Source organism: Lithohypha guttulata, assembly GCF_036872675.1.
Source record: "Lithohypha guttulata strain CCFEE 5908 chromosome Unknown scaffold_2, whole genome shotgun sequence".
In the NCBI taxonomy this organism is placed as follows: Eukaryota; Fungi; Ascomycota; class Eurotiomycetes; order Chaetothyriales; family Trichomeriaceae; genus Lithohypha; species Lithohypha guttulata.
This window is the reverse complement of record NW_027042751.1, coordinates 1,776,219-1,799,550: the sequence shown is the minus strand read 5'-3', so window position 1 is coordinate 1,799,550 and position 23,332 is coordinate 1,776,219. Positions and strand designations below refer to the sequence as shown.

Here is a 23,332-nt window from a genome sequence, read left to right as displayed (position 1 = left end):
GAGTGGTCGCTTTGGCAAAGCTACAACGCCAAAAGACGTGACAGGCTCGAACCTTGAGTTGTCCCAATCAGCCACACCACACCTTGCAATATAGCTGCTGCTTTATTCGGTATGTCTCCTCCAGCTCGAAAGGAGGAACGTTCGGCTATCGTTACTGGCTCAGCTCGAGGCATGTAAGTGGCCCCTTTGCCCTGATCATCTTCAACTCCTCTAATGCTTCACTCCAGAGGCGAAGCCATCGTCCGCAGGCTAGCCAAAGAAGGCTATAAAGTCACAGTCAACGATATCTCCGCCAACAAATCCGGGATCGACAAAGTCGTGTCAGACCTCAACTCCGAATATGGCGAGGGTTCAGCCATAGGTGTCGTGGCAGATGTCACCAAATCAAAAGAGGTGGAAGACATGATCGAGCAGTCTGTCCAGAAGCTCGGTCCTCTCACCGTCATGGTCGCCAATGCCGGTATTGCACAGGTCCAGTCTATGCTCGAAATCAGTGACGAGGACGCCCATAGAATGTTCGATGTGAATTACTTTGGTGTATGGAACTGCTACACAAGAGCTGCAAGACAAATGATCAAGCAGGGCCCCGTGCCCGAAGGCTCGACAGGATACAAGATTATTGGTTGTGCGAGTATTGTGGCATTCAAGCCGTTTCCTCTGCTAAGTCATTATTCGGCTTCAAAATGGGCTGTACGTGGACTCACACAGGGCTTCGCAATGGAGGTGGCAAGGCATAAGATTCAAGTCAACGCGTACGCACCTGGCATCGTAGGCACAAGCATGTGGGAGTTAATAGACGAGAAGCTGGGAGAGATTGAAGGCAGACCAAGAGGCGAGACAGTCAAGAAATACTCGACTGAGCTTACCGCAATGGGAAGAGTATCAACACCAGAAGATGTTGCAAAAGTCGTAGGAGGGTTCATGTGCAATTCCGACTCTGACTTTGTCACTGGTCAAACGCTGGTGGTTGATGGCGGTATCATCTACACCTAGTCGCGGAGAGGACAAGCGCATCGCGATGAATGGATGTGGTACAGGTATATACATATAGAAAGCGAATTGATCTTGTCTACGTCAACGAGGAATCTTACTGTCAAGTCGTGCAAAAGGATCGAATTATGAGCCAACCGACTGGCGTAGCATTGTGCTGTTGAAATGCAATCTACTGAAGAGTAATCTCTCCAGCCGATACTGTCCGTATTTGGCACCTACAAGCCTTTGACTGACCCGTCGAATCTTCAGTAGAGCACCGGGTATTGTATTAAACTATTCAAAATGCTATGTTCTGACGTCGGCAATCGAAACATTATGCAACAAGAACAAAGTAAACCTCCAGCTGGTCGAGGCAGTATTAGAGTGTGGAGTAGTCATGAGCGATGACATCTAATACATCTCAACCTAAAAGTCGTGATTGTTCTTTTGCGGTGTTCATGGTTCTTCTACATCCTCATCGATCACAGACTATCATTCCCTTCGAATAGCGCTGGTCTACTTTCTTGTTCACCGAATATCTATCAAACAAGACCGAGTTCGGCATCCAGCAGTCGTTCTTCCATCTGTCCGCGGCTCCATATCCATATACTATGTGTCTACGACGTCAATGTCCAACTTGTGGTAAGTGAGATACCTCTCTCTCGGCACGATGAGCGTGGACTCGGAATAGTCTCCTGTTCTGTCCAGATCTACCGGACTTGCCATACTCACAAGATCCGCACGTAGGCAAAGCGACCTGGGTAGGATGTGGTCGTCACATTCCAATGGTGATGGATTCGATTTCGCAAGGTGATTGGTGCACCTGTACACCAAAGATGGTGGTTGATGGCAAGGAATACCCACCAATGATGGGCCAGGGACAAAGAAGCGAGAGTGCGAGGGTTGAGATTGGGTATGATTCTTGATTTGGGTGGTGGACAGCTGTCAAGACCAGACCGACAACTTCCGCAATATCTTTTGAGCTGTCAGTCGATGTGTCACCAACGACAAGATTTGACAATAAATGCTTCGAGATATCGTCCTGTGCATGTATCCACATTCATACCTGTTAGAAAATGAACCAACTCGGTGCGTCCATCCTGAAGTCACAACAGTCGTGATTTGTATGACTCTGTGTCGTAAGAGGCTTTCACTTCCAGCGACATGATCATAGTCTTTGGAAGCTTTTACTCAAGTGGCAAGACGTCTCTCGTTGCAATCATATTGACTCGTGGAATTCGGCCTGGACTAGATCTGCATATCCAGTGTTCGGTGTCAAGGCGACCCCAAAGCTGATGAGTTACGTCCCTCTTGCGCGTTCAATCCTGTATTACGAACCAAGTCTGCTAGCTCGTCCGGCGTGTAGTGCGGCATTCGGGCACCTCGCTGCGCAAGTCCAAGATGAGGATCAGCATCTTCATGTGGTGGAGGTGGCTCGGGATAATCAGGACCTGGACCCGGCTGTTGCGTGTTTTGACCTTGGTCGACTTCGTAAGAAGGTAATCCTGGATCGATCGTATAGCTCGGAGCTAAGCCAATATCATACCGTACGTTTACAGGCAGATTAAGCTCAACTTTAAAACCTCTACCCTTTAGGCTTTTACCACTGAGACCAATCGAGAGCCATATAGTGTATGTATGGGAGAGAAACGATGTGCGAAATGTTGGGGTATGCCCTGTTGTCGTTGAGAGTGTTAGCCATAGGTCCTGCGACGACGTCCATACACTTCCATTGCCATCTTCTACCTCGGGTCTGGTCCACTTCGTCCAGGTCATCTTCAGCTTCTTCACCGGTAGATGTCTGGTGCGTAGATGAAAGTAATCCTCGGATGGTGGTGCTTCTGGCGGACGATTGTTCGGTTGCACAGCTAGTGTAGAGATGGATTTCATGAGCCATTCGACGTTGCCTTGTACAGGCGCCGGTGGTTGTGCTGCCTCCGTGCCCGGATCAGTGCTTCTATAGGTTAACGTAAGCCGCACTTTTGTGGCCGCAGCATCGTTGCGAAGTTGAAAGCAGAAAGGCTGAGGCTCTTCGGCTTCCACAATGATGTGACTACCACCATCATGAACACTTTTCCTTCGATTGGAGGAGGAGAAGAACGACCGTGACCGCTTCAGAGACACAATACTTGATCTTCGATGTTGTGTTACTTCCTCGCCAATGTCAGGTAGAGGCGGTGGAACCTGCGACTCATCCAGTGCAACCCAGATTCGGATTTCCTGTTCGATTTTCTGCTTCTGAACTTCACCACAGAACAATTTTACCTCAAGTTTGTACAAGACGTTGATCATCATCGTAGGTGAGAGTTCCTTCAACATGTCCAACGTCGTTTGCGTGTCAGAAGAAATGAGCTTCAAAGAGGGTACCACTTCCCTAAGCTGTGCAAGGGTCCGCGCTGCAAGTGGGAAAGAGAAGGGAATGCGCCTGCCATGAACACCAGATCTCTCATATTGTCCTGCCTCTACCGAAAGCGTATCGAACATGTCTAGTACAGGTATAGAGACCACAGGTCGAAAACCTACCATGGAGAATGCATAACGAGTGTCGTAGATATTTGTTGGTCTGCCTCCAATATTCAGTAAACCCAAACTTGCGCCACCCGTCAATCCTATCTCAGCAGTCAGTTGTGGTATCTCGTGTGCTATAGACTCGTTCGCCTCGATGCACAGGTGACCTGAGACGCCTTCATTCGCGAAAAAGATAGGCGTGTACAAGATGTCGTATGGATACCTCGCGAAACGCGTCGACTCTGGATATTCGAACCACACCTTCATTTCGTTGGGAAGGTCCCAGTCGTCTACACTCCTGTACGCGCGTTCGGCTCTGATAGTACGAGCGGCATTGTCATTATACACAACGGTACGAAGCATTACAGGGCTAGAGAAGGCAAATGATTAAGTTAGCTATTTTGAGTCGACGATACTGAACCTAAATAGTACTCCGTAAAGTGACACAGGTGGCGCGCGTCAGTCGTTATTGTGTGGACGATGATCGCCACCAATACCTCGCGTCTCCAAAGATCTGAAAGAGGCAGCGGGCTCACGTCGCTCTACGAGTACGAGAATCGCACAAAAGGCGTGCCTAGAACGCTGACATAAGCATTAGAGCATTATCTCTGAGCAAAAACACTAGAAACTGTTGTGAAATTCTTTGCTCAAGAAACAGTCGCTAGTGGCCGCCAGTCACCCGTACGACTTGTAGCAAAATTTAAACCCTTAGACAGTGTATACAAAAGCCGCAAGTACGGCGTTCTGACCTTCGTAGTGGCTGCGATATTGAGAAGATTACCCAAGATGGCTTCAACTTCTATGGGTCTTGCTTGTTTGATATCCTGCAACATGCTCGGCTCCTTGCCTCCAGTCGTCATACGCTCAACATGTCGTTTCATGTGGTCTTGAATTGTCTCTTCTGATATAACGTTGTATCCCATAGCAGAAGCAACGTGGCCGACCTCCCTCATAATATCGCAGGCCATGTCTAGTGCTCCCTCAGATGAGCGTAGAAAATTTCCGTCATCACAGAGAGTTAGCGCACACACGGGGTTCAAGGTTGCGTTGAGGGCTAACTTATACCATCTTTGAGCTTGTATGTCACCGTAAGCCACACAGGTAGCACCAGCATTCGTGAATTGCTCGACCAGACCTCGAATCTTCGATCGTGCTGCTTCCGAGCCAGAGGCAGGATATACACCGACCTCAAATCGCTCCAGAGGTGTTCCATGCTCTACGACCCCCTGTTCGACCTGCACAACAGGTAGATAGACCACACCAGAAATGATAATGTTCTGTGGGTACGCTTGACGGTAGGACTCTTCAATACCGATGCCATTCTGTGCCAGTACAATTGCAGTATTCTCAGAAACGGCATCTTTGATCAACGTGTGAGTGTGGGGAAACGCTTTGCTGCAAACCAGGATATAGTCGAAGGGACCGTACACATTAGCTTCTGCAACAGAAGAGACTGCGACTGGCTTGTGTATCAACGTCCCCCATTTCCTGGAGCGAATCAACAATCCATTTTGCTTGACCTGGTGATAATTCGAACGACAGACTGCCGTAACTTGTGCACCGGCTTGTTCAAGAATCCAGCCATACACACTTCCAACACCTCCAGCTCCAAAGATCAGTACTCGTGTCATATTGCAGCCGACGACTGTATGATGCTAGACAGTGTTTGCCATTGAGGAAGTTGTAGGCAAGTGACCGATATCGCGAGCTTGTTCGATAACGCGGCAGGACAATGATCTCGCCGAGGGGCAATCAAGACAAGCAGGTTTGCCGAGTAAATGGTCCCGAGCCGACCTAGGTATAGGTCCCTGATTGCCGATCTTTGGTATGCCTCGTTCAGGAGTCGTGTAGCCAGAGCCCGTTTGGTTTGTATTTAGCACGATGTGCGCTAGACTTATTGTTGAGCTCTTTCCGCAAGCAATTGATCCACATCAACCGCTCCTCCTGCCAAATATTTGAAGTTTGTGCCCATGCCTTCACCCAAATCGAGGCGATTAGACAACTCCTCTTTCAACTGGGCTTTTATCTGCAGAGCTTTGTTTCGACTTGTCTCTTCGTTCGCAATCCTTTTCTGTCTCCGCTCTTTTTCTCCACCTCTTCCTCTGCGTGTGTGCTTACTTGCATTTTCGAACTCATCGCTGTCGTAATCAACGCCTAGTTCCTCCGCTGCCGTTCGAAGCCAATTATCATCGTTCTTCACTTTTGCTGTACTATCCGTTGACTCCACGAGTTTTTGTGCAAGTTCGACTCTGCGAGTGATCTGGCGAAGCAAACCATTTGACAAGTACATTCGATCTATGAGCTTGCTCATGTCTTTCCCGGAAAGTGCTTGTTTATGTTGATGAGTTCTGGCTATTAGGTTGCTCACCCCCAGGACCTCATCTGGAGAACATAACAAGACAGAATTGCCGGACTCGTTAACACGTGCAGTTCGACCTGATCGATGGACATAAGTATCAGCTGTGCGAGGCACATGGTAATGCACGACTGTCGTGACACCTTTGATATCCAGACCACGAGCAGCGACATCTGTAGCTATTAACACAGAGGTAGCCAGGCTTTTTGTGCTCTCACTGGATGCAGAAAATCGTTCAAGCGAGCGTAGACGGGACTTCTGAGGCATGTTACTGTGTAGAGGGGAGATGGCCGTATCTGGTAGTTCAAGCCTCTGCAAAAGAGACACCAGACGCTTAACAACAGAGACAGAATTTGTGAACACCAGCGTTCTAGCTGTGCCAGTCATACGTTGTCCATTTCTCGCTTGCTGCAAAGCCTTCTTGCGTCTGTTCTGATCATCAAGCAGAAAGCCATAGAGGTACAGGTCCTTTTCCATAGCTTTGCATTCCAAAATTGTTTCAACCAGCTTCTCAGCCATTTGAGATTGTGGGTTTGCATCGACAAATACTGGCTTTTCACCTTCCTGAAATGGTAGTTTATGCATTAGATATTCCATCGATGATTTGTTGGATATTAGGTTGTTCCTATCGTGACCATTCCGATCTTTTTGTCTAGAATTGAGCTTTTGTTGAAGGCCTTTGTGAAAAGTTGCGGAGAAGACGAGAGTCTGACGCGAAGTCGCGGATTGAGCCTCTACGTGGTCTTCTCTATCCTCGTCCACAACCTTCCGATCCAATGCGTCCAAAATGTCTTCGAGCTCTTGGAAATGACCTTCACTGAGTAATCGATCTGCCTCGTCGACCACGAGGTATCGCACATTCTTGAATCTTTCGAGCAGGTCATTTGAATCATTGATGACGTCCCAAAGCCGACCAGGCGTACCGACCACGATGTCCGCATCCTGAAGCTGTCGCCGCTGTTTCAGTACGGACAATCCTCCTGTGACGGTGACCACTTTTGGAGGCGAATCGAGGCCTTCGCAGACAGCTGTCAGGTGCTTAGAGATCTGATGACCAAGCTCTCTAGTTGGTGCTAAAATGAGTGCATCTAAATGAAGTGTAGAATTTGAACGCGACCGAGAAGCATGTAACTCGAGGCAGGTTTCAATAATGGGAATGCCAAAAGCCAGAGTCTTGCCAGATCCAGTCACAGCCTTACCTATCACATCCTTCCCTTCCAGTATTAACGGGATCGTGGTTTGCTGAATCTGCGTAGGACTACCGAATTTGAGGGCCGAAAGCGCATACAACATCTGGTCCGAGAGATTAAGTTGATCCCATGCTGACATGTCTATTTCCGGTTCAGGTGCATCGCTACCTAGCAGGCTGAATTGCGTGTCTTTGGCCAATTCTTCTGACGCTGGCTGCTTCGGCGGAGGCTTCTTTTGCTTGTCGGACGATTTGTCAGTCGATGTAGGGGGTTTCTCTGGCTTGTCGCTTGCGGAGGATAACTCCTGCTCCTCACTGTTTTCGTCGCCACTAAAACCTGACCATTCCTCAACATCGGTCACGCCTTTCGTCGCATCTGCTAGTATCGGCTGCCGAAACAGAACACCTTTGCCATCCCCATCGTGAATTACTTCGACATCTGAAAGTTCCTCTAGCCCGTAAAATCCTTCTGCATCATCAAGACGACTCGAAACTGTGACTTCCCTCCAACTCAATTTATCGCCTCGAACGGCCTGACTTCGATCGACATGACGCTTGGCCTCAAGGATAGCATTCCGCTTTCGAGCCGCTAAAGGCTTGACAGATCTTTTGCGCTTCTCGCCTTGAGGCATTCTGAGGTCGGGGTTGTTGCTGGACACATTCAGACCATTTCAGAAATTCTCGAAGCACTTTGACTAGCCTGATCGTAGCGCGACACTAGCGTGATCAACGAAGAGCGCTACTTTTCCAGTGACAGACTCTTTGCCGCCAGGACAGCTAAAACTATAGATTACAACCGGCAAGGCTTCGCGATCAAGTCTCTGAATAATAGCACCTTCCTCTTTGTTTCTACTTGAGAAGTATTTCTTCTTGCCGGCTACCAACAAACCCAATTTGGTCTTCCACAGTGTTCCGGAGAACGCGGGGTGTTTAGCGAGACACATACAAACGACCGACAGACCCCAGACAACTACACCTCCAATCGAGGTGTCGATTGGGTATGGGGAAGTCCTCAAAAGACAAACGTGATGCATACTACCGTCTAGCCAAAGAGCAGAACTGGCGAGCACGCTCAGCATTCAAGCTCATTCAACTCGATGAACAGTTCGATCTGTTTTCTTACAAGGAGCCTGAGAAGTGCAGTAGAGTCGTTGATCTATGTGCTGCACCAGGGTCATGGAGCCAGGTGCTTTCGAGGGTATTGATCAAAGGTGAGAGTTTCGGACGAAGAGCATGGATGGAGAAAATGGATGCCCTCGTCAACGAGGTCAATTTGGCCAGTCAAGAGGCATCGGAAGCTAGCATCGAAACAGAAGTTAGGTCCCTACACCTGAAAGCACAGAAACCCGTATTACAGCCTCGAACAAACGTCAAGATTGTGGCAATTGATCTACAACCAATGGCACCATTGGAGGGTATCATACAACTTCAAGCAGATATTACGCATCCATCGACCGTAGGAAGAATGTTGGCTGCATTGAATCCTGAGAAGTCCGAGACAGAGTACGAGTTGGTGGACTTGGTAATTTCAGATGGTGCTCCGGACGTTACAGGTTTGCACGACCTCGACATCCACATTCAATCACAACTCCTATACAGTGCGCTGACTTTGGCTATCCGTGTTCTACGTCCGGGAGGTAAGTTCGTGGCGAAAATTTTCCGTGGTCGGGACGTTGACCTGATATTTGCGCAATTTAAACTGCTTTTCAGACGTGTTCATATTGCTAAACCAAGATCAAGTCGTGCCAGCAGCATCGAAGCCTTTGTGGTCTGCGAAGATTACACACCGATCCCAGGTTGGACGCCAGATCTGGGCAGACCAGTCGATATACCTGATACAGCGAAAACTTCTATAGAGGACGACCTCGAGAATATTCCAGAACAGAAGCGTATTGTCAGGACCGATGGTGTGGTCGAGCTTTCTTTTCCACGCAAGGAGGCCACTGAACTTCGTCACAACAACAGGTGGATTGCACCATTTCTCGCTTGCGGTGACCTTGATGCTTTTGATGCAGACGCGACGTATCGTCTTCCTCCGGGTCATGTAAGCTTAGAGCCTGTTCAGCCCCCAACTGCGCCACCATACAAGGCAGCCATCGAGCGAAAACGTGCAGAGGGCGGGATGTACGGCAAGACAAAGAACAAGGGCCAGATATCAAACACCACATGAATTACTGTGTCTGCCTTGAGTCAACATTTGTCTCAAGACGTACAGTGCTGTCATGGACTGCTGTCCAGCTTTGGTTTTCGACGTACTTGGTCAAGGGTTACTTGTCTGATCAAGTCGACACCAGCGTTTCAGCGACTGGGGGTTTTAGATCATGGGCACGACAAACTCGTTCTTATTGCCTGAGATGTACACTAAAGCATCGGACGTCAGCAAGGTAGCACAATCAGCTCGCGACTGTTTTGGGTTACTGGTCAATGAAGCATACACGATCAACGTCGTCTCCTGTATCAACTTGCCAAGGTGCTAGATGTTTTTGGCGGACTCGCAGAGTATGTTATCAACCTCGGGGCGAAACAATCTCCTGAATGATCATGGCAATTAACCGATGTGAACATAAAACGAGCAGTGTGATCAGGTTGACCACCACATGAGTGCACAATAAGCCAGTAGGCTCTGACCATGGTCGCTCCGGTCCGTCGGTTTGTGCTGCTTGCGCTAGCGGCTGGGGCCGAAAACAGATGCAGGACTTTTTGTGCCGCTAGCTGCTGTTTCGCCGAAGACTTCAGTCTACATAACCTTATTGTGTCCTTCTGGCCACGCGTCATATTCAGTGGTATTACGCGGACCCATCGTGCATGATGTGTCCCATCTCGCGTCAGACTACACACAGACATGAAAGGGTCTGCAATCAGATCTATGATGATGGAAAGTATGATACCTTGGCGACGAATGGATGAGTAATTCTCGGCTCAGAATGTGCCGAAGAAGTCCTTGCAACGGCGATCTCCTCCGCGTACAAATGGTGACATTGGATCCACCGCGCTAAGAGCCACCCACCACCTTGTGCACACTGTAAATTACTCATTATAGTATGTATGGTATTCAACGCCCTGGTATTGTATTTTGTATATATGAAGCTATTCACATTGCTGCATTTAGCAATATATCGCGATTTCCTGGTGTTGTAAACTGGTTTTGAGCAATATAGCCATGGGTGGTGACCTCCCCCTCTTCGTTGACCACAGCTGGGTTAATAATGTACCCATTAGCATCGTGATGGGCTGCCCAGCAACCTCTGTTAATGCATAATACTCTGTCGCACTGTTCACAGTAGCCAGACGTACGCCCAGTGCGAACCCGCTGCGCAGAATTGATGATTTGTCGCAATGGCTGGCTGTGGATATACACGCGAGTTATACACTCAGGCCAGGTGCAATACGTCCTTCTTTTTAGCTGTGACGGTGTATGTGCCTTCTCTTGGATATAAAGTAACCCTTCCACCAGTTGTTGGAGGAATACCTGACGATCTCGGTGGTCTCGACGCTGATTTTCTGGCTAGGCGGTCCAGATAAGGTAGGCATTGACGTGGGCGACGTCTATGAGGAAATCGAGGAATATCTTCGTCCATTTCTTCTGTCGGGGTCGCCAGACGGTGCCTGCGGCCCTAAGTTGGTTGAAATTGTCGGTTGCGTTCATATGACGGTTGTAATCGACAGCAAATAGCGGTTGCTCGACAAATCGACGGTTGGACACCCACGGAGTCGCTCTAGTGTTATATCGCGCCCTCGCAGTACGCCAGGCGAATGTGGTGTCGTCAGGGCGATGGACAGTGGTAATGAACACCACGGTATTCTGGCGGTATTTGTCTTTCCAGACGTTGCAGCTCACCAAATCGTCGACCCCCCGGTATATTACCTGGTTATCAGCAAGTAATTTATTCCATTTATGCGCGATTGCCTGTAAAACCTTTGGCACGCCAATAGCATCTTTCCTTACGGTCCCTACCAGTCCAACATTAATCGATAGCAGGGCCTGGGCGAGTGGTACATTGGTGAAGAGGTTGTCGGTATAGCAGATAAACGCCTGTGAGTAATCGGAAACCGAGGGCATCGGTCGAGAGACGGCTAGCACTCCAAAACGACTGCATATCAGCGTGGAAAGAGAGGTTTTTGATCATATTAATGCGACAAGCGATCCAGCGACGAATTTCAAGGTCGGTGACTGGATTCCAGCGATTTTCGTCGGTCTGTTGTCGCTCACCGACAATATTGGTGTGGTAAACCAGCAAATCAACAATGCATTGAAAAAACAACAAAAACAGCTGAACAGGCGACGACGAGCTCAAAGACGCGTCTTTCAGTGACCAAGTTCGATATTCAGTTGCTACTGGAGGTATATAAGCTGGTTCATCCGCGTTAATTCCCTCCTGAGCAGTCCTCTTGGTGAACTTATCGATTGAACGGACGATCTTAGTGGTTTTGATCGCGTCCGATGTGTTTAGATTTTCGGCGCACACTTCATATAGCTGCTGGTACTCGAATATCGCCATTTTTCGATTTTAAAGCGACTGAATTAATAGAATAGACACTTGCGACAATAATGATAGTAATTACACGAATTTATCGACAGTATTGGTATAGTAATGGTGGTTGTAAAACCGTTATCGAAATGGACGCGACATTTAGCGCGGTGGATCCAATGTCACCATTTGTACGCGGAGGAGATTCCCCATAAACTGGACAGATGATCACGAAACCCTGAAGAGCTGAACGCGCAGTCGTGCAACCAAGGGACCACGATTGCGCAGTACTGTGTCTAGACGACATTCCTTGCAGGTCGAACTTGCAGTCGTTCCAAAGCTGCCAGTTGTCAACACCGTGTAGCTCCTAGATCTGCTACCTATCTTCAGCCCGCTTTGAACAGAGGCCTCTCAGCACCTGATCAAAGACGGCCACACTCCCTTGGCCAGCCAGCGATTGCTTACCAAGACGTAACCTCGTAATCACTCACAGGCACACGCCAGTCACCATTTGTGTAGACGTACCTCACTCAACCCTACAGCCCAGTACATGACCCTCTCTTGGCAGTCAAAAGTCACCCAAGAATTTGGAGAACCGACCCCACGAACAACGCTTATCTCAAAGCAGGAAGCATTACAAGTAGCTGCATATGCACGCACATCCAAGCTCATGCAGTTGGGAGTCATAAGTTCCCTTGGTGTGGGTGTTTTTTGCTGCACAGCACTTTTGGCGTTTTCTTATTAGTGGGTTGTTGATCGGCATCAGGACCCTATCTCCATGAACTGTATGTGTGACTCCTCGATTGCGAGGTATGTGTCTGGAGAGTACAGCGTGGCATCCTGATGAGAGTCAGTTGTCTATCGTTGTCGTGCAAGAGTCGAGTGCCTGTACAAAAGGGTAATGGAAGATCGAAGCGTGAATAGGAGTAATTCTTGCCATAGTTGATTTGACATGCTATCAAATAAAAGTATAAACAAAAATATGAATTGCAACCATATCCAGGTTGACAATAACTGTGTCTGGTGTAAAAAGTCATCGTGCTGTCGAAGACATGCAAGCGATATTGTGAAGATAAATCGAACTGGTCCCCGAAATTAGGACCACAAAATGTAACGCCTAGACGCCTTGGGAGCTATGCCAGTTCATAGTCCCTTCAACGGACTGTTACTAGCCAAGCGTCAACCACCAGACCATCCACCCTTAATAATTCAATATCCATCCATCCGTCCATCCAATCCAAGCGCCTTGCTAATGGGGTATCTCATGAAGAAGTCGAAAGATAAAAAGTACGCGTTGAAGAAAGTCACTACACAATCTCTAAATGCCGGCAGTATGTGAGCTGCGGACGACCTTAGATCACAGATGATGTCTTGGTGATCGAGGTACTGATGCGTAGATGCCTTCTCCACTGTATCGATGTCGTCGTCGTTCATCTTCATGGTAGAGACTGCCCCTTGAGCGTGGCTCGTAGTATCGTCTATCCTCGTGATAGCGTTCTGCACTCCTTGGTGTGTGTCTGCTCGAGGTGTATCTCTCATACGGTATCTGGAGGTTTGGTCTCTCAGGCCTTCGTGACTCGTAGTGAGAAACATCCGGTTGTGTATGGTGTACGATAGGTTTCGGCCTCGACTGTCGAGACGCATTGGTGTTATAGCCGCCTTCGAGAGCCTCGAACAGGGTGCTGACATGCCTGTACTCGACTGGAACAAGGACTCTGGTTTGCTCGTTCTTGCGAGTTCGGTCGATCAATGAGTATGGTTTGCCAGACTTGCAGAAGAAGTAGGGGAGCATGTCAATGACGTAGTTGTGTCCTCGTGAGCAAAGCCCGTTTCCTGAGTGCCATGAAGTCAGGTTGCGGTAGCAGGTATCGCAGTGTTTGACGTGCTTGTGGAAAGTTCTCATAACTTCCTTCTCATCTCCGAGAGGATCGCGAGCGCCTTCTGACGCAGCCCAGCTGACTGTTCGAGCCATTGTGGCACGTCTGGGAAGTGGTGATGCTGTAGGTGTAGTTGCTGGGGATGAGTAATATCCTAGCTCTGGCGTGGATGGTCTTGGAGCTCGACCTGTCGATGTGGAGATAGTCATTCGATTGAAAGTCTGCTGTTCTCCAGTCGCTCTCGATTTAGGACTGTAGTAATAAGTCGTCGTCGTGCGTGAGGAAGACACGGTTGTTGGCTTGTTCGAGGATATAGTAGGAGGTCTGGTGCCAGCAATGTGTGTGTGTTGCTGGTAGTAGTGAAATCTGTTGGTTGTTATATGCTTCTTACTTCGTGAGTGTTAGATGTGCATGAGACGGTCTGGAAAGTCAGAAGGACAGAGGACTTATAATCCTTTACCTTTCGAGAAACAAAAAGTCCTACAGGCAGCGACTGATGGCGGAAGTGGACATGAGTGGAGACCGCGCGCATGATTGCCTAGTCTGAGTAGCATAAGAGTTCCCCAAAAGTTCATGATCCATGCGTGATGCGTAAATGGTCTCGGCAAAATTCTGCGAGATCTACCTGTCATACTTTGCGCTTCATGCAAAGGCCTAGTGTTCATCGACTCGCCTTGTGTGCTGCAGAGAATTGCGCAACATCCACACTAGCAGAGAAAGCATGGAGCTCTAGCTACCAGTTTAGTGTGTGCAGAAGGCTATCGGAAGGTCAGCGACACGCAATGGATGATCATTGGGCGATAAACTAAGCAGTGAGTCACGGTTGGGAGAGCGACACTCAATTCGCAAACTGGTCAGATAGTGGTTGGCGGCAATGGTAACAGCTTTGGATGAAGTACAAGTTGACCGGGAGAACGAATCCGACCGTGAATGGCAACACAGACCTCGTGAACCATCCTGGTGTCTACATCGCCCGAATCAAGTGTCACGCCGGGGAGGTATTTGACGAATGGGAAAGCTGTTTGCTTGCTTAAGCTCAAATAATGATGAAGCTTTGAAGACTCGATTATTTTTGTGATGGTGTACAGGTGAAACAGGTGGGTTGAAATTCGAGGCGAAGCAGCATTGGAGGGAACATAGAAAGATGGCGAAGAGAGAAGGTGCGGCAAGATTCAGGACAGCATGACCTGCATGACAAACACTTTTCCCACCAGACGAAAGTTCCTCCACTAGTCCTTTTCCAGCAAAACAACTCCCGTGTCTGCTAGCCTAGCCGGAGCCTGAACTTTGACCTACCTTTACAGCCGGACGTTTTGAAGTCAGAGGATTTTAGTTGTGGTCCTGACAAAATCGTCCCGCCTCAACCTGACTCCGCCACGCATTTGTGACTTCATTGCTATACCCATTACTCTTAAAGCCGTGAAAGTAGTACGACAACATAGCAGCCTCTCGGTGACCTGGTATCTTCGGCACGAAGACTATGGACTTACGCGTGTGCTGAGGAGGAAGAGTTGTCACTAGCTGCTTGACTAGCCAACCGGCTCGTCCTCTGATAGGCTTCACCTTTACCTTGCCGGGTGTATACGATTTCTTGAGTCTAATCGCATCTTTAGCATGAGCCTTAGCGGGTCGCTTTCACAATGACACCTCGTCCTTTCAGCTATCGACATCACTTTGCATAGGCCAGCGAAACCAGCGATCAGGCCAAGATATGATTGCACCTTAGGACGTTCTTGCCAGGGATAGTCACCCCTGTTATCCTCCATCGAAGCCACTTAGCGTCATTCTAGAAGACCATGTGACACTTCTTGCATGGGTAACGGCTGAGGATGCTCAAGGCACAAGGGACTTACTTTCGGAAAGTACTGACCATGAAGGAGTCTTGTCAAGAACTTCAAGTGCAACGTCCCTCGTCTAAGCGTCCTCGCAGAAAGTGTCAGCCGATAGGATTCTTGTGCCGTGGGAAGCCTTCACTAACAGCGCAATACGAAATCTTGAGAACAGCAACAACGTGTCAGAGTCAAAGGCAAGCCCATGCTAAACAAGAGCTTGAGCTGACCAGTAGCTGCTCACTAACAAAGCAGGACACGATCTGGACGAAACCATTTGATCGTGCGTTTCAAATCACGTACCCGGTCACCGTGTGACGAAGAGCATTATCCACCGATTCCTTCAAAGCCTTTGTTCGCAACACAGACACAGACACAATACATCCACAGCAACGTCCACCTCCACAAACCTCCCCCAGCCTCATGTTTCCGGAAGACATCCGTCTGGGTACGTATACCAATGAGGAAGAAAATTCCTTTCAATGAGTATCCGCAAAAGACACATCGTTACACAAGCACACCCCTCCAAGCCACAAATAAAACTGAAACCTCAGGCATCTCTTCGAACACAGGGATCCATGGCAGGCTAACAATTGACCCTATATCCGAGCACATTTTCACTTCTACCCCATCTATCAATAGCGCATCCACAATACGCGTGGCCGAGCAACACCCGCTCGCCTCACTTCCTGCTCCTACCCGTCCAGCGGTCTAGAATACCGGGGCCGCAGCACAACCTGCCTCCCTGTAGCAAACACTCCTGAGCCTTCTGGAGATAACATGACCAGCATCGTATGCGTTGTCCGTCCCGGGAGCAACACCACTGTGCGCAACAATGTGCGGAAAGTGTCCGAAGCACGTGGACGTTGTCTTTGCCTTGCGTTGCGTGTTCTTTCCATTGTGACTGATCGCTGACTAGACCGCCAGACGGTCCGGAGCTCGGCTGTGCTCTGGGATGAGGCGTGACTGACACGATCGAGGGTGCGACACAGGCATTGCTTCGGACGGTACTTTCGTCAATTTGGCAAAAGTGGGAGAGCTGGTAAGTGGTGATGGGTTTGTGGCTACGCCTTGCCTCCGAACGCTGGCGAGAGAAGAAGGTGCAGTTGAAGCATCAACTAGGTACGCAGCCGAGAGAGACTTGACAAAGGTCAGCATATACACGGCAATGATATTCAAGCTCTTATCAGAATATTTACTGCTATTTGGCATTCAGTAATCATCGTCGAACTCATCGTCGTCCCTCAACAGGCTTTGATATCGTCTGCTTGCCAGATCTTCCTCCAGGCCTCCATCGCCCGCTGGGTCCACATAGCCCTCACCTCCAAAGAAACTCAACAGGACTGGCAAGAATACTAATGCATGTGTGCTTGCAAGGATGACCAAGCCCAGCCAAATCCTGAAATAGTACACCTCGAATACCTTGCTCTTTGTGAAAGCTAACACAAAGACACCCAAGAATTTGGTGATGGTGATTCCAGAGAACACTGACCCACCCACATTGACCAGCGCAGTCCAGGCACGCAGATCTCTGCCCCGAAAGCGAGACCGCGCACGCTCCATCACACTCTTGGACGGGAACATAAAGGCACGGGATATATGTGCACAGAACTCGACTGATATGCCGACGCAGATGACGAGGTTCACAAGTGATAGTGCGTTCAAAGAGACATTGAAGAGTGCCATGACGCCCATGATGTCGACTAGAATCATAATAGTGGTAATGCTAACCACCAGTCCAGTAAGCAAAGAGCCAAGGAGAAGCGACGTCAAGATGAAAATAACCATGACAGCGACTGACAACAAAGTTGCTGTCAGGTGGACGATAGACCTGTACTGGTCGAAGAAGACATAGTGTTTGCTGTACGGGAAAATGTCAATGTTGTGTCTTTCCGAAATATCCTTAGAGATACGTCGAGCTGCAGCGTAGGAATTGATTAGATCGTCTTGGGATTGTAGTGGTGTGTGAAAACTGCGCCAGTGGCTGGCGGGGACACTGGTGCTATTCGAATCGACGACAACAGCGTTTGAGTAGGCGGCTGCTCCAGCTTTGAAGCAATCATCAACGATGGGTGCTTTCAACCACTTCTTGGCCAACTTGACAAACCTATCACCTTCCGGCAAATGTTTCATTGATAATGACCATTCGTCCTCGGAAAGGCACGTAGTTCCATCATCGTTAAGGCAGCACTGCGATGCCGGGTCCAGCCATAGGAAGTAATCATCTATCCAGCTGGCTGCGCCTGTGTTCATATAACTGACATTAGGTCTGTGAGCTTCTTGTTCTAGAATTGATGCGAGAGAATAAGTGTCACATGCCGCGAAAAGTCCGCAGGTCTGTTCTTGGTGTACACGTTCTGTCATATTAACGTCTCGTGCGACGAAGTAGACTGGTGGACCAGAGCCAAAGTATTGGTAGAGATCATCGAAGTACTGAATCATGTAGCTGTCAGATGGAAGTGCTATACGCTGGTCCAGCCCAAGTTTGATCTCTGGGATCAGCGCGAGAGCTGCAGCAAAGATAGTGACAAACACTACCACAATACCTGTTTTAATTTTCTTGTCGAGGATGAATGGAGCATATGTTCTCCTGATAAAGCGCTGCAGCGCACCCTCCTCTTCGCTGCCGAAGAAGTGGCCACCCGGCATGCTGACAGATTTGGCCCGCTTCACGACTATGCAAGGCATACAATCCGCTCGAAGACTTTCGACACGACGCTGGTTCAGTGCTAGGACAGAGACGAACATTGTGACCTGCAGTAGAGCATTGATCAGAACAGCTCCAGCGGCATAAGCGGCAAAATTCTTGACAGCTGGCATGCCAACAAAAGCTCCCATGGCAAAAGCGATCGTCTCCGTCGAAGCGGACAAGAGTATGCTGGGTCCCATACGTCCAAGTGCTTTCGCAATCCGATCGTCGATCTCCTCGTCTGGATGGCTGACATTGACACGTTCGAAATCGTGTACAATTAGGAATATGTTATCGACACCAACAGCTAGTACTAGAAAGGGGATGACTTCAGCGATGATCAGAGTCACCTTGATGCCAGCGAGAGAGAAGAGACCGACAGAACCAGACACTGACATCAGAACAATGACAATGCCCAGCATGCCTAGGGTGAACTTTGACTGTACAAGCGCGTTGGCAGGGTTATTGACTAAAGACTTGATACTCATGCTTGTAGACCCAAGAGCCAATGAGGCATAGATGAACATAACGACATAGCTGATTACCACGATTTTTGCATCGGTGTTGGTCGATTTGTTGAGCTCTTGTTCAAGACTTATCTCGGTGTTGAATGATAGACGTAGACCTCGCTCTTTCGCCTCAGCTTGCGTCTTAAGCAGAGTATTCTTGAGTACTTGCTCCCATGCTTGAGCATTTGCTTCAACTTCAGTCCCTGGTTGACCGTTATTCACGACCCACGTAACGATCAACGCTTTCGCATCAGTTATGGTGGAGATATTGTGGAATCCACCAAGTACACGTCCTGGCGCCAGAGGATTTTGAGATGGAGGCAAGCACTCCTGGTCGCCGTTGTGCTCAGCACAGTACCCAATTTGGTATTGCCAATCACTGACTTCAGCATTACCAAACCAGCCGCTTATCGACTCGACAACACATGCTTCGCCAGTTGGGTTGAAGCACACATCCTCAAGTGACAATTGTGTGTCTGGAGTTTGTAGACGAGAGACTTCTTCCTCGATGCCAAACCACCAAGTGAGGGTATCTTGATTGAGAACAGAGGCATCTGGTGCACTGTCGTTGACAAGGAATACTTGCTCAGCACGAAAGAAAGGACCAAAGTTATCATCGAAAAAGGCCTTCTCTTGGGCAGCTTCTGAATCGGGTGAGACCCACAGCTTGACAGGATCTCGCTCGACCGCAAATTTCAACCAGCCTAGACTCAAAAGTCCAATGATAGCAATATTGGTGCCTATGGTAATACCAGGATATCTGGCACAGAATCGACCAAGCCTGTTGAATGCCCTGTCCAAGATCTGGTTAAGATAGTAATTGCGCTGTGGTCGGTCCAGTAAACCAGCATTGTGCACTAGATCGCCCTCGTCCTCATCGTCGCTAGGAGCAGCGTCTTGCAGAAGTTGTAATCTTTCGCTCTTTCTTTGCTTGTGTTTGGCATATGCGACATGTCCTGAGACTGCTATGATGAGTAGGAACAAAGCGATGGAGTAAATGAGTATGACGGCGAAACTCAAACAAGGTAGTCTGCCGACATGACAGCTTTCCACATCTTCGACCTTGGGTAGCTCAGGGCAGGATGCTGGACAATCGACGCAACGACATCGAAATTGTGGGTCTTCGTCGTTGCATGCCTTTGGTTTCTGTGATACAGGCTTCATGCCGTCAGCATTGTCACCACGGGGATGTTCCAAGAAATCAATCTGGAAAGGACTCCCCAGTGCCTTCTTGTCGCCTAAGAATTGTAGAAAGTGGCTGTAGTCCTTTGCGCCACCACCAATGAATGTCATGGCCTTCTGGTTTGCAGCACCGAACTTGACGTCTTTGCAAGAGTCGTAGAAGCCACTTTGATACTCCGTACTCCAAATGTTGTCAAGCTCTTGCACTGTGTCGTTCCCTTGCCTGTTCTTTTCAGTCGCAGTCACATTGATGAATAAGCTCTGGTCTGGTGAGCAAGTAAAAGTACAAAATAGGTTGAAAAAGTTCTCCTTGCAAGCTGGACAAGATTGAATGATGCCTTGTGCTCGTCCGAGATTCTTCTTCAGTGCTTGGACTTGCTCTTCCACACAGCAAACGTCCGTATCCTTCCATTTTGGACCACAGAGCTGTACAAGCTCGTCTCGTACAGAGTCTGATGGAGGTGCGGCAAGACCATTGTCAGCGCAAGGTCGACCGGGACCGAAGAATCCATTGGGCTCGCATTGGCCTCTGACCGCGCAACGTCCTGCTTCGTGCTTGAAAGTGGCAGTGTCTGCCGATACTAACGAGGATAACGGGGTGATGAAAGCGAGGGTTCGGAGGTAAAGAGAGATACGCATCGTGGCTTGCCGGTAGGTGTGATGGCCAACAGTTAGCAAAGTGCAATGGCCAAGGTCAATCGATGGTAGAGAACAACGCAAAAAGTTCCAGCTGTAATCAGGTCATTCTAATCGACACGTAGGTCAAGTCAACACCTCAACAAGGTTGAGGAGATGGGAGATCAAATCGACGTGACAGTAGGAATATTGTTTGCAATCGCGTTGGATACGTGCTGCGTGCTGCGTATTGCTCGTGATGCCTCGGTGGCGCGCTATCCAGGCAGGTGCTACCCAGTGCTGGATTCAGACGTCATGCTGCACCAACTTCCAATGTGACTTGGCTGGAAGGTCTGGGAGTCACGGTGCGGGCGTAACTTCAGTCTGCCCTATTGCGACCATCACATAACAAACAGACTATCTCTTTGATGTGGCTGCCATCGTGGTGATGGTTCTTCACGAATGACAATAACGACCTGGAATACAGAAGTATCTCGGGCTCTATTTTCAAGGCACACCTGGCTTCCTTGTTAGTTGACTAAAGTCTAGTCTTGATCATTGACTTGTTCTCCGTTACCACCTTCTACGCCAGCAGTAGCTCGTTCATTCGTCCTAGGTAGGCTTACAAAACAAAAAGAAACATGAGGACTAGGATGGCTATCAAACTACATGTAATGGACGCGACTGCAAGGTCAAGGGATGCTCAAGATGAGCTCAGTGAAGATCCAGATTGAAAGACAAATGAAAGATACCTCAACCCGAAACTTTCACTCTCTGTGAAGGTCTGCAATTCCATTCGATTCTTTCATTTGTTCGACGTTCATATCGTGTTGTTCCTCTATCTTCTTTCTACCGTTGCACTACACAAATACTCACGATATCGGGTCAATCGCAAGGATAAGTGTCTTCTAGACCATGGATGCCTCACACCTCCAGTTCTTGATCACCGTCCTAACTAATCTTGATGCTGGACCTGTGGATTGGGTCAAAGTTGCGAGAATCAGTGGCATTAATCGCAAGGACAATGCAGGAGCCAAGTTCAGAAGCATAATGAAGCAGTACGGAGTTGAGTATAAGAACAACAAGTTTACCACTATCGTGGGTGTCGAGCCTACTTCGAAAAGCACTTTTCCATCTACGGGCAGGAAAGTGTCAACCAGCTCTAAAAAGCGAAGGCCATACAAGGACGATGCGACTGACGATGTGCAAGAGTCACCTACCAAGAAACGGAAAAGCGAAGCATCTGCGGCAGAGAACGTCAGGTCCGAGGCAGAGGATGGAGGAATAAGCGCTGGAACACCATAGCATCTGTGTTCAAGGTGTATGCTAGGAATCGGCTACCGACAGAGTGAGTTGGAGTTACCTCCTCATACGTCCGAGGAATTAATGGCTGACGCGAACAGTCTGATAGAATCTCGACTGGGCATTGTTTCCAAAGGTGCGAGGTCTCCTTCGTTGTATACACTCTTCACTTTCCGCCAAAAGGACACAGCACAAAAGAAGGAGAAAAGTGGGTGTTGCAGACAACATACGTAGTATCTCATCGGCACGAGCTGTATCGCGAAGCAGGTGGCATAACCAAGACAAGACAGTATACTCTCTACAATCGATCGAAAAATAATACATCGTTTTCATCCTCTCCTCCGCGGCGATGCCCATGCTGATACAAAGCGCTACAACGTGAGTCCAGACCTGTGATACTGCACAACAAAGCACTTCGCACACCATGTTCCTCGCCTCGAGGTTCCGTGGCGTCTTGCCTATACCTTGTTTTGATGACTACTAACCCCAGCGTGTGCTGTGAAAAAAGTATTGCACACCATTAACCCACGTCTTTTGCTTCGATCGTGAACACAACTGAGTAAGTCTAGACCCGCACCTGGCATCGATCTGTACTTCGCTCCACGGTAATCAAAGCACTTTCCAAGCCGTCTGCTAACACTAGATGTCCTGCAGCAAATTAGAAAAACACATCGATCGAAACTCGGCAGCTAGACATGTCGGTCAGGTAAAAGTGGATGTGCAATTGCGGTCCGAAAGACCCTGTTGGCATAGTGTGCATGCCCAAGATCCGTACTTGCAGCCCTAGAAGTTGATCACGCGGCCCGGCAAATTCCAGGTGTGTCTGTTTGTGTGTGTGTTTGTCTGCCTCAGCAACCAGCAGGACCAGTAGCAAGCACAGGAATTGTGCTCAACCTCTAGCTCTCTTTATTTTGGTCAAAGGAAATGCAATTTCGCACGGGTAAATCATGTGGGAGGGTCTCGGTTTTTGTCCAGATGTCCAACGGAGAGCTGTAACCGCCAGTCCGGACTTTGCTTGGGCGACAGCCCTGTTTTTGTTTGTTGGTCACGCGAAGGCACCTGTGTGTAGGACGAGACCAGACATAGAAATGAGCTGATGCCCAACATTGATGTGATATGTTTATTCTCTCTTCCTTCTCCTTTGCTTATCCATTCTTCCAGTCCTGTGTTTTTTGATTGACCAAAAGTGTTTCGAGTTTCATGTGGAGTTTGTCAGGCCGCACGTCCGATCGGCCAGACACGGATGACCATCTAGGGTTTTCGGGTACCTGACGCTACTATTTGATCTACACTGAGTCAGGTACCAGGACCCTTACTGTTTATATCATATCATTGTGATCAGTCGTGAGAAAGATATCCAGTTCCCGACCTACCTCGAGCACTCAATCTTTCTCCTGCTTGAAGTTGGGTTCTCCAGCAACTCATCTTAACCATGGCTCTCAATCAAGTTCTGAGGATTCGAAGAGGCTCGCAATAAATATGTCCTGTCCTACGGACCACCACCTTCTCTTTTCGTCCCTCTTACACGCGAGGTCGTCGCAGAAATCATGGACACCCAGACATGACATCCAACGCCCAATTCGGCACCTAAGAACAGACCACGCAATCAGCTTGTCAAGCCAGCATTTCTGTTGATAGATCGGCATACGTCACGGAATGTGGAAAGATCTTCAGGGCGCAAGGATCATCCGAAACCTACGCGTACCTTGCATCTGCCGAATTGCTGGGTGGATGGAGTCGATCGTGGCCAACGACACTGAGCAAGGAAGAAATGTACTACTCTACTTTGTACAGTACAATGGCTGGCAAGCAAACATTTCTCGTCACAGTCCACT

At 48.7% G+C, this 23,332-nt stretch overlaps 6 protein-coding genes across 6 annotated transcripts; 2 read left to right on the top strand and 4 right to left on the bottom strand.

Annotated features, from left to right (window-relative positions):
* Positions 1 to 111: 111 nt before the first annotated feature.
* LTR64_002768 (uncharacterized protein) lies at positions 112 to 993 on the top strand (the record flags this gene model as incomplete). Its single annotated transcript, XM_064897134.1, has 2 exons — positions 112 to 173; positions 228 to 993. The coding sequence occupies 2 exons, from the start codon at positions 112 to 114 to the stop codon at positions 991 to 993; spliced, it is 828 nt and encodes a 275-aa protein (XP_064756084.1).
* Positions 994 to 2,247: 1,254 nt separating this feature from the next.
* Positions 2,248 to 5,111, bottom strand: LTR64_002767 (uncharacterized protein; the record flags this gene model as incomplete). Its single annotated transcript, XM_064897133.1, has 2 exons — positions 2,248 to 3,850; positions 4,204 to 5,111. 2 exons carry the CDS (start codon positions 5,109 to 5,111, stop codon positions 2,248 to 2,250), a joined length of 2,511 nt encoding a protein of 836 aa, XP_064756083.1.
* A 263-nt stretch (positions 5,112 to 5,374) lies between these two features.
* On the bottom strand, positions 5,375 to 7,657 carry MAK5 (ATP-dependent RNA helicase; the record flags this gene model as incomplete). Its single annotated transcript, XM_064897132.1, has 1 exon — positions 5,375 to 7,657. One exon carries the CDS (start codon positions 7,655 to 7,657, stop codon positions 5,375 to 5,377), a length of 2,283 nt encoding a protein of 760 aa, XP_064756082.1.
* A 368-nt stretch (positions 7,658 to 8,025) lies between these two features.
* Positions 8,026 to 9,195, top strand: TRM7 (tRNA (uridine-2'-O-)-methyltransferase trm7; the record flags this gene model as incomplete). Its single annotated transcript, XM_064897131.1, has 1 exon — positions 8,026 to 9,195. One exon carries the CDS (start codon positions 8,026 to 8,028, stop codon positions 9,193 to 9,195), a length of 1,170 nt encoding a protein of 389 aa, XP_064756081.1.
* Positions 9,196 to 12,851: 3,656 nt separating this feature from the next.
* LTR64_002764 (uncharacterized protein) lies at positions 12,852 to 13,466 on the bottom strand (the record flags this gene model as incomplete). Its single annotated transcript, XM_064897130.1, has 1 exon — positions 12,852 to 13,466. The coding sequence occupies one exon, from the start codon at positions 13,464 to 13,466 to the stop codon at positions 12,852 to 12,854; it is 615 nt and encodes a 204-aa protein (XP_064756080.1).
* A 2,946-nt stretch (positions 13,467 to 16,412) lies between these two features.
* On the bottom strand, positions 16,413 to 20,219 carry NCR1 (niemann-Pick type C-related protein 1; the record flags this gene model as incomplete). The annotated part of the gene is made up of 1 exon (XM_064897129.1): positions 16,413 to 20,219. The coding sequence occupies one exon, from the start codon at positions 20,217 to 20,219 to the stop codon at positions 16,413 to 16,415; it is 3,807 nt and encodes a 1,268-aa protein (XP_064756079.1).
* Positions 20,220 to 23,332: the final 3,113 nt, after the last annotated feature.